Below are 20,297 nucleotides of genomic sequence, written 5' to 3'. Positions count from 1 at the left end.
AGCAAGTGAAAGACTTCTGAAAACTGTATAAATAAAAAGTAGAATTTGTATGACATTGTCAAGCAACATGAAAAGGTTAAGTCCCATCACACTTTGTATTTTTCCAGTCTGTTTGTTAAATTATAGGTATTATTAACATATACACATTGTCATATAATAATAAAACCATGTATGAGTTATACTGTTCACTTAAGACACAGATATATCTAATCCCAGTGTCACTATTCAATTTTGCATGAAGAAATAACAAAATCTGGTAGTGAAATTTTTACCAAATGAAAAAGTAAAGGATCTTTAAAGATAGACAAGGATGTGCACAAGTTTATGACAACCATTAAGATACACTTTCTTTCATCATTAGATTGTTGTTGATTACAATTAGAAAACTTATAGCTTTGAAATTATCTTTTTTATGACCTTGTGGTAGTTTAAAAGCAATACCTCATTGATTAAATAGGTTTTAGTTCATGCTTCCCTTTAGTTAATGATCTGAAAACGTATTATCCTGATTTACACATAAAATCATGCTGAAAAGCATGTGGCATTCACTAGGATATGTGTGTTTAAGTAGAATTAAATTAGCAGTGAGAGTTATTAAAGAAATCTTCCATAGTATTGTCCAGTGGACTGTGATCTGTAGTGAAATGAATAATAAATGAAGCACTACACATGAGAGAAGGACTCTCACACGCTATATATCCTCACAGTACATGTGCGTACATGCAGGCACGCATACATTTAACTAGGACAATGTATGTTTAGTTTTTAACGTTGTTTACTATAAAGACTCTTTGAATGCTACACAATTCCAATGCATAGTACATTATGAGTAAAATGGTAATTTTATGTTGGACCTTCACTGGCACATTAAATGAAATCTGGATCTTACTGAAAACAGAAGGAATTCTATTTTTTACTTCAGTGGCCAAGGTTTCACTTTGGCAGAAGTATGTTTGTTCAAAGAAACAAACAGTTCTCATTATATACAAAATCACAGCCTTCCAATGAGTGTAGAAATGTAGCATTTTCTTCTTAAGGGTACCATAAAAATTCTGTTCCTAAAATTTACTTTGTGGGGAGTGCATTAAGGAACTTGAGAGAAGATTGTTTAATTGTCAGGTAGTGACAGAAAAGACAGGAGTGTTCCATTTTGAAGTTACTGCAAATAACTGTTTTTCAATTATTCTACAATTTTTGCTTCCAACATGCCTTTCCTATGTTTTAATTTTATTTAAAATGTATTGCACATAATATAATGCACACTGAACCTTTGGTTTTACCTGATTGAATATATCTTAATTTCTCATCAAGCTGATTTGCCATGCTTAAAGTCAATGTTTAAAAAAAAAATCTTAGAAAGAAGGAATATATTTTATCTATGCTCTTGACTAAAATTGCAGTGCAGGTTCAAGAGTTCTTGGAAAGATTAAAAAAAAATAAAAACTGAATCCAAATGTTAATCCATAAATATGAAACTTTCTTTTGACCCTTGGCCTGTAGTGGTCTGGAGTTACTAATGGGGTTAGGATTTCAACTCTTAATGGGACTTGGTGCATTAGTGTTTTGTATGCATGGAATTCAGCATTCAGTTTAATAAGTGGTTGACATTGGTGATGTCCCTTAATTTGCTTAAATCTAATTGGCTCTTTTATCAGTCAAACCTGTATGGATTGGCAATTGATCAGGAAGGGTCAGCCATGACTGTGCATGTACTTAAATGCTGGAACCACCAGTTAAAGTCACTGTTGCATAATAAGAAGCTGAAGCCATGAGAACAAATGATCTTCAGAGTCGGAAGGCAAAAGAAAGCGGAGAAGTTTTTCAGGATGTTCAAGTTCAGAACAAAGGCATTATGGAGTATATAAATTTTAAATACACTGCTTTTTGCCTCAAGACTTAAAGCTTTTTTTTTCCAGATGAACTGAAATCTTGTCTGAAACTGTCTTTGTTACATCAAAGAACTGCATAGAAAGCTAAAAGAGATGGAAGAAGCATAAAAGGGCATAGTTTAAAATGATTAGTGACAAATTTCATACCGCAAAGGTAGAAGTAAATTTTTTTGAGTTTTATATTTTTTCCAAATAGAATAAATTTGTTCTATTTATCTTGTCCTAAACTGCTTTAGTAGAAGTTGTAAAAAATAATGTACTAGCCAAGGCTTCAAATTAATTTGAGGATGCCAGGTAGTAAAAGATCTGGAGAACAAATGGCTTTAAAATTTATTTAATTAGGTAAATGAATAGAAATGATACAGGGGATGTAAAACTGCAAAAATATGGGAGAAAATGTTCTGTACAGATCACTTGGTTATATATTTTTATTCTTAATAAGTGTTGTTTCTTATGTAGGACCCCACAAATCTGGAAATACTTTCTAGTAAGTTATGGTAAGCTAACAGGAAGGAAAGTTGCAGTCACTGCTGGTAAGATCTTAACTCCACATTAACTCCACAATTAACTCTCATTAACTCCACATTTTCCCTGCCCCTGACCACAGGGAAAAAAATGATAATAATATGGAAAAAAAAGAGAAATCCAGCATGCAGAAGAGGTAGCTTTGTTGAGAAGTAGGGGTGAGCAGAGAACGCAGAGAGATGCGGTCTGCTAACCCGATGAGAAGCAGGAAGATGGAGGCTAAGTCATCACCAATGAGAAAGAAAGCACAGAAAATGGATGGAGTCCCAGACAACAGGAATAAGTACGAAACTTGTTGTGAGTGGTAATTCTATATCTTATTGCAGAGAGTTGTCTTTTTGTTGAACATTGGCAGCCATAAACCTGGTGCTGCCTTATCTATGAAGGGAATGGCCTTAAAATGTTTATATATGTTCCTGCTCCTTAAGTAATATGTAAAAGTGGAGATTCTCGGGGGGGGGGGGGGGGGGGGGGGGGGGGGGGGAAGAGAGAGAGAGGGAGAGAGAGACATGCTTAAGCAGTGAAGTGTCTTTTTAATCTCTGCCATAATTTATGGAGTATAATGCTGGTTTATATGCTTGGCTTGTGATTTGCACAACACAGTAATGTCTAGCTGTGAAAGATGTCAGATTTTGCCTTGGACTCATAAGTACCTGTCCTTTGCTGGTCCCTTGTTTGTACACAGGATGCTGCATGCCTTTGCCCATAAGCTCAAGCTAGTTTTCAGAAGCAAAAAGTGAGCCTGTGAATTTATAGCTGTTGATGTTTGTTCACCATCTACAGAACATGGTGTCCTGCAGGCAAAGAATTTCAGACACTGTTAGTTTAGGTAACAGCACCTCTGAGACTGGATATTGAACCACATCATAGGATCATTGATCTAATTATGCAAACAAATAAGACCACATAGTACAACTTATTTTCACATCTGGAAACATTCGCTCATGCTAGTTAATCATTGGAGTAAACAGGCCTCCTTAGATGAATGAATATTCAGTAAACAAAGCAAACTGATTCTTGTGAGGCCAGAATTATTTAGGAAGAAAAAAACAAAGCTGAGTATGCTAAAATTTTCCTTGCGAGATAAGTTTATTTTTCTGTGATACTCAAGATCACATATATAGAGTCACACCACAAAACTGGTTTTGAGAAAATTTCAGGTGTTTCTAAAAAATTTGTTGTTTTCTCATTTCTCTGCTTTAATCTGTTCTCCCCTCCACCTTCCCCATAGGCATAGAATAAAATCCAACAGAATTCTTTTTATTCTGTATCTTTTGTTTCTTTTCAATTTTTCATCTCTTTCCTTCTCTTCTATCTTTTTTTGTTTGTTTGTTTGTTTTTTTGTTTTGTGAAGGTAGAGTAGTAAAAGCAATTGATAACTGGAAAAGATAATGGAAGGGTAGTTTAGGATTTAAAATTAAATAAATTCTTGCAGTATTCTATTGCATTCATTAAAAAAATAGATAAAAAATGAAAATTCTCAAACACATGCATTATGTTTCTGTACCTTCATGATAATATAATCTGTGATTTTAATGAGAAATAGGAAATGTTTTACACAAAATTGTTGAATACAGTTTGGGGGGGGGAGGAAAGTAGAAAGTTATGAATGAAAAAAAATTGTGGCCATATCTTTTCTAGAGGTAGCCTAAGGAGAGAGCTAGATAGAGTAGGGAGGGGGGAAAAGATGCCTTACATCTCTTGTCAACGACCTAGCTAATTAAAGAGTGTCAGTGGCAAGCTGTGTAAATTGTCTGTTCTAGTTTCTCTGGTCCAGGAAGATGATTTCATAGTGTAGGATTGCAAAAGTGCTTGTGTGGAAAAATGAGAGTTGTTCTAATGAAACTATAATTCTTCTCCAACCTCTCTATTATTGATCTGTTGTTGTTTTCATTAGTTCTACTTTCTTCTTTTATTCCCCTCTCCCAGTCTGTTCAGGACATCTTTTAGTGAGTTTATACTGTGCTTATTCTTGGTTTTGGGTGGTTGGTTTTTGTGCTTTGGGTGGCAAGACAAGAGAGGGGAAATCTCATTACTGAAAGGGTGTGTCTTCAATGGGAGGCCAACTGTGGCTCAGCCTAACTCCACACATCATGAAGGACCACCTCAGGGTTGCTTTAAATTGTACCCTTACCAAGTCCCTACTCCTAAAGCTGAAGATTGGCAAAAGGCAAAGACATTCCAACTGTGTCGTTTGTTGTTGTTGTTGTTCTGATTGCCTCCTTCCCTTTTCCCGTGCATCTAGTCCTTTTGGGGCTTGGAAGATCCCCCGTAGTTCCAGCTATGCTATTCCAGCATATCCTGTTCCCACGTTCTGGGCATAGGAGAGCTGTTTTTGTCAGCTCTTTGCTTTCTGTCTTCTGGAGCTGCATAAAACAGGGCATGAATGTCAACATTGTGTTTTTAGTTGCCCAGGACATGGATGCTTTTGCTTTCTTGGGGACTGCCAGATGAGAAAGCGAGAACTGTGCAACAGTTTGAAATAGCCCACAGATCATCTCTACGCAGGTAATTAACCTCCTTGTGGAGGTCTCAGTCCAGGTCTTTCCAAAACCTGAGCCTGAGATCCAGGCAGTACTTAAGGTCTCTTGGAAGAAATCTGTGGTAGAGCAGATTTCACACTGGAAAACTACAGCTTGATTGGTCTTCTGAAAAACAGAGGAATATGGAGAGGTGGGAAAAACAGCGTGTTGTGGGATTTAGTTGCAGATCATTACTTAAAATGATTACCTACCATCACATAAACCTATTTCAGACCACTTTCAATTGTATGTTAAAAAGAACACAATTTAGATGAGATATAGAATTTTTATATCATCTTAAGCCTGAAGATGCTTTTTGTTTTCATTTTATATAAATCTCAATCAAATTGTTCTGTACTCTAACTAAAGTCAACATTCTTTATGCAATAAACTAGCCTGCTTCATCAGTTGAAGGAATTCTATAAGAAAATGATACTGAAATTCTTAGTGAAAATAAGCAGAATACATTTGAAAAATCACACCATTGTTGTCTTTTCATGTCACACCATGAATGTTGTCTTTTGAACCATTTTGCAGACATGTGGAAGTACTAGGAATTGGATCAATTTTATGTTACTTTGCTTGCATGATTTGCACTGCTTTTCTGAAAAGTTCACTTTTTATTATATTTGTTTTTGACAACTGCCTCTATAGATTAAAAAAAAAAAAATCATTTTCATAAGCTGTCAGCAAATGAAAATATCTGTTTTGTTTTATTTTTGTTATTTTAAACTGTATATTCTGCTCTTGAAGCCTCTAGATTATGAAAGTTAGCCTGCTGATCATAAAATACTTGAGTAAAGTGGCAACATTTTAGAATCATAGAATCATAGAATCATAGAATATCCTGAGTTGGAAGGGACCCTTAAGGATCATCAAGTCCAACTCTTGACACCGCACAGGTCTACCCAAAAGTTCAGACCATGTGACTAAGCGCACAGTCCAATCTCTTCTTAAATTCAGTCAGGCTCGGTGCAGTGACCACTTCCCTGGGGAGCCTGTTCCAGTGCATTTAACATTTTTTTGAGCTACTTTGCACTGTTGAGGATGTCTGTTTGCAATGAACTCATGTATTCTTATGGTTTGCATATAAAAATAAAAAAAAAAAAAGCTGAAGGGAAAAAATCAGGATGTCTCAAAATTTTCCCAAGGGTTAAATGTAGAGTGGATCAAATTACCATTTTTTTACCCCTCTCTAGTTGGGGACAAATACAGACATGTTCTTTCATGATAGGCATAAAAGTGTTTTTGCTTTTTTTTTTTTTTCCTGCTTGCCTTTCAGAATAAATATAACTCCAAACTGGGAGGGTTTTGCGAAGTTTGGATATAGATCTAAAATTGAATTAAAAAAATCTAAAACTTTATAATTTAATTTTTTAAAACATACTTCAGAATTAATATATTTTTCCTCCGTAAAGTTATTTAAGTTTCTGTTTTGTTTGGTAGATTGTTTTTTGCTGCTTTTTCCTCATATCATTTTCTGCCATCATCTTTGTGCTAGTTTTCTGAGTCCTTAAGAGGAAATAAGCTTCTCTATAAAGATGAAAAGGGAGATGAAGAGACAATGGGTGTGAATCAGTGATTAGTCACCATTTTTCCTCTGATATCTCTATAAGGCAGTGCAGTTTTATGTTACCCTCTTTCTTACAGTTAAGGTGGCCATTGGGATCTATAGTCATTTCTAACATTTTGCGGTTTTTCCTCACTGTGCTTTTCTTACTAAACATTTATTTTTGTGTCTGCACACGTGCATATGTGCACACGCAATATGTGTATGATATATTAGTATATGAGCACTCATAAATAAATACTGGATTTTTGCCTGTTTCTCTTTGGATCTGTATGCAGGTCTGACCTGTACTACTGACAAGGAAATGCTACCATTTTAGAAAGATTAATTCCAGGTTAGTAAAATATGAGAGAGAGAGAATTCATGTATTTCATATTATCATGGGATACATCCAGGATTCAATTGTAATAATTCTTACTATTTATATACTGAGATATTTACCTTTATGATTTTTACAGATATTTGCTGACTCAGCTTTCCAGTAGGCTTGTTATTGTTATTTCCATTTTAGAGACATATTTGCAAAGAGAAAGGCAAGAAGAGGAAGGTAAAGAGAGTTTATATTCATTGTAGTGCTGATCAGTATAATATGCACGTTAGAAAGTTTGGCAGCCTCTGATCTTGTTCCCCAGCTTAGACTGGGATTGCCTCTGCATGAAAGGTGTCACCAAAGTTGAATGTGCCCACTGTGTACACAGAAAACAAGTGAATTCAGGTTGACTGATTTGAGATTATCTAAACAGTTCTTACAGAGCATGTAGAAAGAAAAGAAATTGATTGAGTGAAATGATGACATTATATAAAGAAAGAATACGTCTCTTTTCTCTATTTTTTTCTTTCACTGAAGTGGTGATTGCTCTTACATACTAAGAACTGTATTTGAAATGGTTGTTCCTAAGAAATTGATAGTGCTGTCCAAAAAATTGAACAGGATGTTCCCAGTGATTGTAATCTGAATTAAGCAGCTGTAAATCTCCTGTGATGAAAATGTAGTCCTTTCAGTCTGTGTTTTAAAAATGAACAAAGGAGGAGAAGTGTTCCCTTCCTCTTAACTTTTTGTCAAAAGAAAGACTGTTTTGTAGAGAATAGATGTTGTCAAGGTTTTCCTTTACCTCAGTATATGGTGATGTATGTACAGATTGGAGTAAATGCTGTGACATTTCTTATGGCAAAAATATAAGGCAAAAAAATGCAGGCAACCTGGCTTGGGTTTGAATGAAATGTGACGGTATTACTAAGACTGTTTATCAATTAGGCTAGTTAATTTTGAAAAAGTAAACAGTAGCCAAGGTCTTCTCAGTAAAAAAAAACTTGGAACAGATCATTCATTGTTGTATATTGACACAATTCCACTGATTTCAGTAGATTTACGTGTTCTTCAGCACTAGCTGAAGCCAAGAGTTAATTCATATTAATGGTTTATTTGTTATAAATATCTAGAACAGGACATTAACTGATGAGCAGCTATTTAACAATGAGGTATGAACATCCCTGTGTGGATGGGTTGGATATAAAAGGTTGTAATACTTTTACCTTATTTATCAGATAAGTCAACGCTATATTTTGCATGGATTATTTCTGTGTGTGAATAAGCTTGTCTGAATTGCTTTCCATTCACTTTAAAAATTAAATATTTTGCTTCACTAGATAACATATTTCTGTCAATTGAAATGCTATTTTTAGTGGGGATCCAATCCATAAAAACAGGTAGGGATTTCTGCCATAGTCAGGTGGAACAGAGGTGTCACCTTCCATATTCTGTTGTAGCTTATCTCTGTTTAGAGCATTGGCCACACACAAAAAAAGAAGATCTAGATTGTTTATCCTAAGTGACTGACATTCCCTTCTCCCACTTTCCTGGGCAGCAAACTAATCTCTGGGTTCATGAGCAAGGAAGGCAGAATATGGCCCATCTCTCCTGCTGAAAGTCTGCTACTGAGCAAAAAGAGATACCTTATTAATTGAGGGAGAAGACAGAGCAGGCACTATTATAACCCAGGGGTAAGGCCACTTCTCTGGTTGGGGTGAGGCAGTATGCATGTTGGCAGCAAAGGGGTTGAGGGAGCCGGTTGTGGGTTCTGGGCAATTGTGGATCTGGGTTCATTGGTGTTGATACTCAGCATGAGCATGAGAATGTGATCCTGTTGCTTTTTTTTTTTTTTTTTTTTTTTTTTTTTTTTTTTCTAATACAGCATAATTCATTGATACTGCAGCTGCTGAACTAGACTGTAATGTGAAGTGACAGCCATAGCATTGCAGTTGGCAATTTTGAGGAGTGATAAGAATTCTTGTTTACTCTGTAAATGTGATAGTTTGGATTTGTTCAACTTGGCCTCATATGTTACAAAAGAGAATAATATACAGTGTTTTGTTGTTATTTTCCTAATTATAGTAGTTTTATTTCCAGAACTAAATTCCTGGTTCTGCTCTTTGCCATTGTGCAGATTAGTCCCCTGAGAGTTTTGTGTGTTGATCAATGGCAGGATTTGGTTATATCAGGAGAAACACTCTATACCCTTAATGATGACAGATACAATTAAATTAATTCTCTGCTATTTCCTTTGATGTGCATGCATTTTCCCCATTAATACTGATGGGCTTTAGAAGCACAAGCACATGTTGGGAGTGAAGCAAGCTCCTCAGTGTTGTATTTTGCTCTTTGTGGAGCTGACTATATCACTTTGTGTCTAAATGTAAGGAAAGCTGCTGACAGTTTTGATATATTAAATTATAACTGAGAACTAATTCAAGGATCAAAGATGCTCTTTGGGAGAGATCACTTTAGTGGTAGGAAAAATCATTACCTTTTTTCCCAGTCTCATATATTTGTACTGTGTGTCTTGGAAATATCATTCCCTACAGTTTCTGAATCTTGATGTTTAATTTAACACAAAGGTCTTTGAGCAGCACAATGGGAGGGGGTCTTCTGCTAGCAAAACCTCGTAGAAGGAAATTGAAATGTACATGTTTTTTTCTCATTTATCAAAGAAGTACAAAAATCTAAACTGACATTTTATATCAAATGAATTATGAACTGTGTACTTTGTACCTAAGGGAACAACAACTAAATTAGACTTTTGTTAAAAAGAAAGAGAGAGGAAAAAAATAGGCTTTTAATAAAATATACAGTCATTTTTGGTATTTTGTCTGAACCTGACATATGCTGTGCTTTGCAGAAGGAAACTAGAGTAGGCTACTTCAAAGGCTATATGCTTTGAATGCCTTAGAGTGAATTGTAAAGCAGGTTGTGATAACACACACACAAATCATAGTTTCCACTTAAGAAGTATTGTTGGTTTGATATATTTGTTTTCAGCCATGTCCAACTCAGGTGAACAGGAAAAGATAATATACTTTTTAATAGCTTGAAGACTGAAGCAAATAATAAATGTCTTTTTTATTATTTCATTTATGAGAGTGTGGTTGCTACTGAAAAAGACTTACAAGGAACAAAATTTTAGAAGATGCTCAATAGAAGTGTGAAGGTAAATTTTCAAACAATTATGTCCTCAATATTTTAAGGATATGACTTCCAATGTCTCTAAGTGAGCAAAACTTTCTTCTGCCCAAAGAAAGGACTGTCCATAAAATTAGAGTTTGTGAAGTTTATGAGATTTTGTACATTCCCAATTTCTGAATTTCCTCCTTGAATTTCAGTGGGAATATATTTATTTCAGTGCATTGACATAGAAGACACTTTGATATTGTTGTGATAAGCACCTACACCTTAGGGAAAATTGGAAATGAGAAGATAAAATTCCATGGTTTCTTTGACAACATATTCCCTAGTGTACTCCTCTGGTGCTTTTTGATATATGAACATAATATCCAAGAACTATCTGCTTTTCTCATATGTCATATACATATATTTCATAAAGATATATTTAAGAAGATTAAGAAAGTTAGAATACAGAAAAACTTCCAGAAACTCTGCAAGCTCCTTGCAGAAAACAAAGATGTATGAACAGTGACTGTGGGAACATTATACCATGAACATATAATGAAATCTGAAACATGATGAGATCAGCTATGTTTGTAGCTTTGGTACTATTTTATATCAGTATTGTCAGGAGGCTAGAAACTAAGCCAGAGCTGTAACATGATGTGTTTGTGGTGGCACAACATTTGCCCAGTGACAGGCAAAGGACACAAACTGAAGCACAGGAGGTTCTGGCTCAATATGAGGGGGCACTTTACTGTGTGGGTGACAAAGCACTTGGACAGGTTGCCCAGAGAGGTTGTGGAGTCTCCTTCTCTGGAGATATTCAAAACCTGCCTGGATACCATCCTGCACAATGTGCTCTACGTGATCCTGCTTGGCAGGGGGTTTGGACTCTATGATCTTCAGAGATTCCTGCCAACCTCATCCATTCTGTGATTCTGTGAACCTCAGCTGAGATATCCAACTGTGTACCAACCCAAGGAAGCGGTACATTGGTCTTTAGATAACCCAAGCAAAGTAACAACTCCCAGTAATGACAAAATCATCTGATCTTTTGAAAAGTGACTCTGCTGTGAAGAATGGTCTACTTATGCTATAAACGGTAGTGTTATATCTGTTTTTAATTAAAAGTAAAATGATCATTTTTCCTCATTCATAACTAAGATTTCATTTTATTATTCAACAGAGCTTTTTCAAAATGTTCTTTCTATTTATAAATCATAGTACTATACAGTATTTGATTCAAAACAACATTCAACTAAACATGTAAGTGCTACTGGAAATGTGGCAGTGTAAATGCCTGTTTTTCTGTTGCAGAGGTGACAGCTAGAGGGGATGTACTGTTTTGGGAGAGTCATAGCAGAGAGATGATTTTTCTCTGGGCATGCTGGGGAGTCAGACTTTCTCCTCATACTTTCTGTGGAAGATATGAGAGGGATAGGAACAGTGACTGTAGGTGGAAAGAAACACTTCCTTCTTAACACTTGTGTCTGATTTTCTGTTTAATAGGACATTGACAATCATTGTGATTTGTTTTGGTTGTGATTTTGTGATTTGTGATTACCATGTATCACATAAAGAAGTTAATTAGTAGTTGTGAACCAAATCCAGCTTTGTGTTGCCTGGATAGTAATCCAGGAACTTTGGGGAAAACTCTTTTTCTTCTCTTTCTTCAAATGGGAGAGGATTTGAGGGTAAAACTGTCTGTTACAGCTTCAGTTGAGTCATGTCCCAATGGTAGTCCAGTGACCTGGATCTTACTGGTACATGGGACATTTGAGATATAATAAGACTGCGCCACCCAGTGTGCATAGTGGATCCCTGACACCAGCTAATCTGTCACCTTGTCAGATTGGTTTTCTATTTATGGACACTAGCGAGCTTGGATTCCATCAGAAATGTCAGTATTCCATATCGTCTTCTACATATCACAGATAAATTTACAGATTAAAAATAAATACAGGTAATATTATTGAGGATCCAAATTATTTGCAAAATTGCATTGTTCTCCAGTCTGTAAATTTAAGGATATATCAACTGATTGTTTGTTAAAATGCACATCAGTGGCGTGGTAGATAATTCTGTGAGTGGTGGTACACTGGCACATTCATACTGTGGGTATACACACACTGCCAGCATTTGAACCAGGAGACTCACTTAGCTAGAACAGATTTTTCTCACCCAGTTCAGCTGCTGAAATCTTGGAAATATCATGTTTGTTCCAGGAATGTGAATTTTTGTGTCTCAGTATAAGCTCATCCTCTTGCTGCTGTGTCAAATTAGAGGGCTAATCAACAGTACTATCTACTGGGAATAATTATATTCCTCTGCCATCTTACAGTTCAGGATGAAAAATTATTAAGTCATAACCAATCATGTACATTGAAGGGTGGGTTTCCTGATTACAGAATCACAGAATATCCAAGTTGGGAGAGACCCACAAGGATCATCAAGTCCAACTCCTGGGTCTCCAAAAAACACAAATAAATAAATAAATGAATAATCAGACCATGTGTCTGAGAGCATTGTCCAAATGCTTCTTGAACTCCTTGACCACTGCCCTCGGGAGCCTCTCCCAGTGTCCAGCCACCTCTGGGAGCAGAATCTTTCCCTAACACTCAGCCTGACCCTCCCCTGTCCCAGTTCCATGCCATTCCCTCGGGTCCTGTCACTGTCCCCAGAGAGCAGAGCTCAGCGCCTGCCCCTCCGCTCCCCTCGTCCCCTCGTGAGGGAGCTGCAGGCTGCCATGAGGCCTCCCCTCAGCCTGCTCTGCTCTGGGTTGAACAAATCAAGGGACCTCAGCTGCTCCTCATACGTCTTCGCCTCTAGGCCCTTCACCATCTTTGTTGCCCTCCTTTAGACACTCTAACAGTTTTATATTTTTCTTATACCGTGGTGCCCAAAACTTCATGCAGTACTCAAGGTGAGGCCTCACCAGGGCAGAGTAGACCGAGACAATCCCTTCCCTTGACTGGCTAGCAATGGCGTTCTTGATGCACATTCCTCCCATCTGATGAGTTCCTTCCATCTGATTCATGTGCTATATTTTCATCTCTGATTCTTGAAATGCACTTCAAATGACCATTGATGGAAAGGGTGAAGTCCTCCTGAATAATTATCTGTGGTTATTGCTCTGGTTGTGACCTCATCTTAGTTATAGAAATTGTAGCTACCTAAGAACTGGTTCATTTCAAATATGAAGGAAAATGCTTATAAGTCAGCAGCCTTCAGTTCTTTGCAATTATACCATCAACGTTAAGAAGGAAACTTCAGTTTAGCTAAGGGTCTCATTGCCAGTACTCTGTGAGACTACCACCAGAGGTGAGAAGTGCCAGTGTTTTCACCAATGTGAGTTAGTGTACTTGCCTAACTCTCTGCTAGCTGCAGGTAAGCTGCAAGACTTTGAAGATGATGTAAAATTCTCTCCAAAAAGAACAATATCAATTTATAAAGCAGCTTCATGTAGAACGCTGAAGATATTACATGAAGGTGGACAGAATCTTGTTCCCTCCCCTCTTGCCACACCTGTTCACTCAAGTAAGGATAAGTGGCAGATCTGATAATTTCTTAAAGCTAACTACAGAGGTATTTCACTTTTCATGTAACAAATGACCTGTGGTAGTTGTTTAATTATGATTTCTGCCTGATTTTGCAACATCAATTCTTATGTTTTTTCCTCATGGTCTTTTTTTTTTTTTTTTTTTTTTTAATTAATTAATTTTGTGATATGACAGTTATTGGCTAGGCATCCTTTTAAATAATCTGATGAATAATTAGCTTTACTGGGCAGTTATAAATTCTATCCAATGTCTTTATTACAGGTATTATAACCATTAATCATTCAGCTAATTGCTTATTGGCATTCTTCTGTAGTTTTTAGAGTTTAGCAAAGTTCATGCTGAATAGTGTGGATAAACTTTGTTGAGCATGAGAGAAAAAAGGCAGGTTACCTCTTAAATAAAAGTAAAGGGTACAAGTCTGTAAAACATTTTTATAATGTTGATTTCAGTAAAATATATCACTTAGGAAAGGCATCTCTTACACAAGTTTTTACTTGAGACCCATATCTCGATTAGAAGTACTGAGGCTGTAGATGGGGGGAAAGCTCATGAAAAGGAGGGTAAGGTCTGATTTTGTTTTTCTTTACAGCAGTATTAATCAGGAATAAGTAAGCCCGTTCTGGGATTTCATAAGAGCAATGTCTTAAAGTTCACTTCTGCAGGCCATGGAGGAAAGTGTGAGTTGATTTTTCAGGCCTTACTAAAATTGTACTTTGCAGCTTAGAACTGCAAATGGAGGAAAAATTGCAGTTAAAGTTTGCATACTCAAATCCAGATAAAGATAAATTTTAGATTTTCAAACTAATTATTTTCAATTTTCTGAGTGTTATTATGCCTAACTAGTATAAGTAACAATGCTAAAAGCAAACAAGTATACAAAGTGACCTCTTCTCAGATGAAGTTACTATTAAAGCAGATCTATAACACAGGATAGGTCATGAAGAGAGAACAAGATGTTTTTGTACTCTGCTTATGTCATGCTTCTGAAAGGAAAATTTCAAGAACATTAGGTGTAAACAGGTGTAAACTGGGAAGTTTAAGGAGACTTTAAGCTAGAGCTTTATGTCTCTTTAGTTGTTTTTTCAGAGAGTGCTTACCATACTTTCTGAGCCCCAGACTGGGGCAAGCAAGAAGGCCACTGTGGACCTTCCACACTGTATATTCCAAAATGTATTGATTTATGTTGAATGGGACATATAACGGAAAGTTAAACTAGGTCTATGTTGTCCCTGGTAGATATATAATTAGATGGAACGATATCTGTAACTGAAAATACGTATCTGTAAAATTATAAAATTAAAAATGAAATTCAAGAATACTGTATACATACATTACTCACTGAGTAGGTGGAAAACAATTTGGTGAAATATATGCTTTAAATGAAAAATAAAAATTACTCAGTGTATTCAATACATAGTGAGTAGGAAAGATGGCTGGAAAAAAGAGGGTTAAAAAACAAACCAGAGTAAACTTCAATGAACTTGTGAAGATAAGAAACAGAAAAAAAGCAATCTTGCCAACAGATAAAGGTTTATAACTAGCATGCCCTTCTAGTGATGACATATGGCCCAGCATCATGGCCTGCCTTTCAGTTAAATGAAAAAAAAAAAATCCACAAAAAACAACAAAACGTACGGCCATGTTGAGAATTATGGAAAACGCAATGACTAGAATTATTTGGACTGCACAAACAACTGGATAACAGGCATACCTGAGAAAATCAGGAGAAATAAATGTCAACGTGCAGAACATATTGCCATAAAAAGTGCTGTAATGAGATGATCTCAGTATGGGCACCCAAAATAGAAAATGAATCAGGAGTATCTAAACAACCAATGCAATGAGATAAAGAAATGGAGTTTGTGAATTGAACCTGGAAAAGAGGAAGAGTAGCCATGACTGAGCAAAGTATTCATCTAAAGGCAGTCTGACTGAAACTGTTCCTTGCTGTTATGGTACAAACTGCAGAGAGTTTATTTTCATTCCTTTGTAGTTAAATACGTTCTGTTATCATTTGCATACACGTGTATGAAAAATATTTAGATAAGATGCATCAGCTCTCCTAAATATTTCTTACATGCAGATGTAGGGAATTGTAGAGTTAGATTTTCATACTTCCAAAATCTTCTAGATGTCTGTCTGAAGATATTGTGGATACAGAATGGCCAATACTTGTCTGATCATTGTTAAATGTTGTGTCACGTTACCGAAGTTGCAGTGAGATGACACCACACTGATGGATATCAAAATGAGCTCTTCTGACTTTTCTTCATCTTATTAAAAATTAATAGTGCTGACATTTTTTAGAAGTAGATAGTTTATTGTCCTAATAGTTCACTTTTAACAATCCTTCCTAAAGTCTTCTGCTTTTAGATAATTTAAGTTACAGGTATAGTTTTATGGTAAGCATAATGAATATTTCTCAGAAAAGTAGGCTGTTAACGTGAAGTAAACATTTAAGTGCAATCATTTAATATAATGCTTGCTGCCCTAACATAAATACTTACAAAGCTGACTACTGCTGCATATGTTATTTAAGATGAAGAAATTGAAGCAAGAAGTTAAAACACTTTTCAAAGACTGTTTAGCATATTAGCTGCAGAGCAGGGATCAGGTCTTTCCTGACTCATCTGCATGTAACTGAATGACTAGAATGCAATATATTATCGTCAGAATGAAACAGTCCAGTTTTTATTATTTTGTGGGGTTGTTTATTAATTAATATTTTGATTAAAACTGACATCTGATTAAATATCTTACTCTGCTTTTTTAATCTCTTCATAGACAAAGTGTGACTTTCTGCCCTGCTAAGTGAGGATTTACTGGGCTAGATGTTGATTCAGTAGGTTGCAAGTGGAGTGGTTGCCCCCTGAGGGTCATATTAAAGCTTGAGGGGAGCTTTTTGAGCAACATTGCATCTTAAAGACAATATATCAAGCTGATAGATACATGGCTCTTCTGTTGAGAAATTTTCAGTAGAATTATTGCTGGTTGCCAGTTATTACTTGGGTAGTAAGGAGTCTCTTGGGAATACAGATCGGATAAAAAGGGTTAAGCTGAGGGAAATGTTACACTGAAGACCTTGGTGAGGAGGATTGTTTGCAATAGTCAAAGGATGTTTTGTGTGCAATTTAGAATTACCTTTTTTTTTGGAAAAGTGCTCTGTAGTTTTAATGATCAAAATGTGATTAGTGTTACAGAGCACCTTTTTCATTATGTCTCAGCAGAAACTCCAGAACATATTTGTTGTACAGTACTGTCCCATTCCTTTTGGAAGAGCAGATTAAAGACATTCTCTGCAACCTATGGAAAATTTTTTCAATGAAAAAAAGTTGCAAAATATTCACATGTTTTTTTGACAGTAGTGAGGTAGGCCTGTTTTACAGGTCGGTTGACTTTCACAGAAGAGATTTGTCTAAATTTCCCACACTTCCCTCTGTTGGGCTTTTGTTGGTAGAAGAGATTTGAACATTTAGCTGAGATTACCTACACCATTAAAATAACATCTGCACTGTGAATTGTTATTGACATTTAGACAGCTACATCTTTGTTTTTTTGATGAACATTCCTGTATCACTATAATAACCACCACTATACATACATAAAGATTAATCAGAGCTTTTACTTTGTGGATCTCGGGGAGCTTTACAAAGAAGGATAAGTATTATTATCTCAATTTAACAGATTGAGAAATGAAAGACAAAGGTGAAGTGATGTGTTCTTACAGATCTGGAAATAAATTTAACACTTTGCTTCCTCAGTGAGTTGCTTGTACTGGCTCCTCAATAACAATGTGAACTTTATCTTACTGGCCAAATTACAGCTCAGCTAATTAGATTAATTGTTAGATGTAGCTTTTCTGCTGTGTAGAACGTCTGTGTGCCCTTAAACAATAGGTGCATGTTAAGCTACAGACAGTTCAGTTTTAAATGAGGTAGTACTCTGCTTTGAAGGGATATTGAGTCTTTCTTTTAGTGTCAGCTTGTGAAAACACTTTAAAATCCTCTAACAAAAGTTATTATATTGATTGTGCCGTCTTTCTTGTTGCTGAGCTTGCCTGCTAACAACTTTAGTAAGCACTTTATAAGGAAATGACAAAATAATTCATGATTATCTGTGAGTACTGTACTTTATATCCTGTAAATCCCGCATTGCACAACTCAACTCCAACATTAGTTATGTTGCTGCTAAACAGAGCAATGTTAAGTGAGGTAAATATATGTTCTCCATTTTACTCTGAGTGTAATTTAATTCACATAGAGAGGCATTTGGTGTGCAGATGTTTGGTTTTGATGGCTCAGCTGGAGGGATGTCAGTGGCTGTTCATGTTAAATCAGCCATTTTTTTTCCTTCAGAGTTGAGGTGCTCTCAGGCTCTTGATTGGCCTTGAATGTATTTGCAAGGGATTTGCAGGCCATGAATTACTTTAGCTTCAGACATCTCCTGGATTTAGAAACAGTAAGGTTTCAAGTTTATTTGGAATTCACCAGTCTAATTGCCTAGGTCTATATAGCGATAACAGAAGAGAATATCCAAACGTGGCCAGGCTGGCTAAAGCCCCATCATTTTATTTCACCTTTTTCATGGTAACAGAGAAAAAAGGGAACTTTTTTATCTTATGTGAACTGGAGGACCTTGAACTTAAGGGAAAGGAAATCAATTTACAGATTGCAGCAAGCCATGTCTTGTACCTTTCTGTACAATTTGGAGCTGGAGCTGAAGAATTTTGAAGTTCCCCAGTCATAAATATGCATAATCAAAGTCAACCTTTTAGGTGTTAGTTCACATATCACATAGTTCACACACATAGTATGCCTATGTCAGTATAAATTCAAAAATGTGGTATATGACTGGTGACATTTTTTCAGAGTTGATGATATCCTTTCACCTGTTCTAGGGAGAGAAAGATATGGGCAGTGTTTCCAGTGTTTCACAGGCTGTAACTTCCCTCGTAGTAACCATCTCATATTTGGGTGGTAAATGAAGATCATAAAACTTATTGTAAAATACCGTTCATTCATCTTACAACTTTCGCCTTGAGGCTTACAACTACACCTTAAATTACAGATCTGTGAGACTGTTTTTATAATAGAGAGAAACAAGAAATAACGGCAACAAGAATTTCTGTTGGAATGGCTAAAGAAAAATGCAAATGGTAACTACTGGACCATGAAATGCAAAACTATTACACAAGTTTAAATGACAAAGGCAGTGACTTTCCAGTGTTTTAACTCGTTGGAAAAGAGCTACAGAGCTACAGACATGCACTGCATATAAAAGTTCCAGATGTGTTTATGTACAGAAAGTTTCTCCAACAGATTGTTTTCTTTTTAAAGAAAAACATGCAAAGCCTTAAACTCCCGGGTGCAAGTTGGCATAGTTCTTTTTACTGCATACAGGGAAATTTGCAGCAGTTAAAGGTCATTCATAGCATTACTAGTGACATATCTGCAGTTCATATAAACTACAAGATATAAATCTGCAACTTCATATAAACTGATTTCCTTAACAAAATTGTAGAGTGAGACTTCAGTGAATCTATTTTGATTTCTACCTGAAGACTTTTTTTTTTCATTAAAATTTCTTCTGTTTTCTTTTTGAATTTTTATAAATTTATAAGAGTATGAAGGTACTTGAATGATATATATCTGATCATTGTTAGTCTTGCTGAGTAAGATTTCTGTGAGCATATCTTTAAGTTCTAGGGGTGGCAGAACTGGGCACAAGGAGAAGCAGATAATATATGAACAGGTGGTAGAGAATATGTTGCTTATGAATTCCTTTTGGTGTTTGGATGTTTGCTTTTAGCAAAATGATATTAATGTAACTGCTTTGGAAAGAAGAATATAAAGAAATATCATAGTTTAGTAGTGAAAATGTTAAACTAAATGGACCATGTTAACATCGCTGTTGATCCTGAGGAACAGTTTTTCCAGTATATGGAGCGTTTTGTTTCCACCCAGCATATGTTGTCCATGGTTTTCTCTGCTCTAATTCATCCATGCTTTTCGACAGCTCCAGATGGTGTTATGCCTCCAAGGCTTTCATCTGCCACTCCGACCAGTCTTCAGGTTGTCTGGTCTACACCAGTTCGCAACAACGCCCCAGGCACACCCAGCTACCGACTCCAGATGCGGCGGAGGCATTCTGCTGGTGACATTCTAGAGTACGCAGACCACTGCAAGGCCACCGTGAGCTGCTGAGGAAGAAAAGTCCTATTATCTCAAATATGGCTCACCTTTAGGGTGGCTGGGTTATTTGTTTGCAAGACTTGTAATGTTTTAGTCTTGCTTTCGGTGGTGGGATGTTTAAAGCTGTAAGTCACGCTACTTTTCTTCGCAGGTTGCTTTCCAGCCCAACTGCTTCCTTACAACACAGTGTCAGAGATCTTCAGCCGTACACTGAGTATGAGATGAGAGTGGTTGCCTCCAATGGTTATGGCAATGCTTATAGTGACTGGACTTCAATGACTACGGCAGAGGACAGTAAGCAGTCCGCTCTTATTTAACTCAATTTAGCAAAAAGTAGAAACAATAGTTCAGCTGCTGTTGTGCATAACTTATGTGGCGACGAAGCTGGTGAGGGGCCTGGAGAACAAGTCCTACGAGGAGCGGCTGAGGGAGCTGGGCTTGTTCAGCCTGGAGAAGAGGAGGCTCAGGGTCGACCTTATCGCTCTCTACAGATACCTTAAAGGAGGCTGTAGAGAGGTGGGGGTTGGCCTGTTCTCCCACGTGCCTGGTGACAGGACGAGGGGGAATGGGCTAAAGTTGCGCCAGGGGAGTTTTAGGT

At 36.5% G+C, this 20,297-nt stretch overlaps 1 protein-coding gene across 1 annotated transcript in view; it reads left to right on the top strand.

Annotated features, from left to right (window-relative positions):
- USH2A (usherin) overlaps nt 1–20,297 on the top strand; it is a 410,836-nt gene that overhangs the window by 255,578 nt on the left and 134,961 nt on the right. Inside the window, exons 39-40 of the mRNA XM_072035514.1 lie at nt 19,524–19,674; nt 19,851–19,993. Coding sequence (XP_071891615.1) covers nt 19,524–19,674; nt 19,851–19,993 — 294 coding nt within the window. The remainder of the gene's footprint in view (nt 1–19,523; nt 19,675–19,850; nt 19,994–20,297) is intronic.

The sequence above is a fragment of the Anas platyrhynchos genome, chromosome 3 (genome assembly GCF_047663525.1).
Source record: "Anas platyrhynchos isolate ZD024472 breed Pekin duck chromosome 3, IASCAAS_PekinDuck_T2T, whole genome shotgun sequence".
NCBI lineage: Eukaryota > Metazoa > Chordata > Aves > Anseriformes > Anatidae > Anas > Anas platyrhynchos.
Note: the sequence above shows the minus strand (reverse complement) of the source record. Positions and strands in the feature narration are given on the sequence as shown.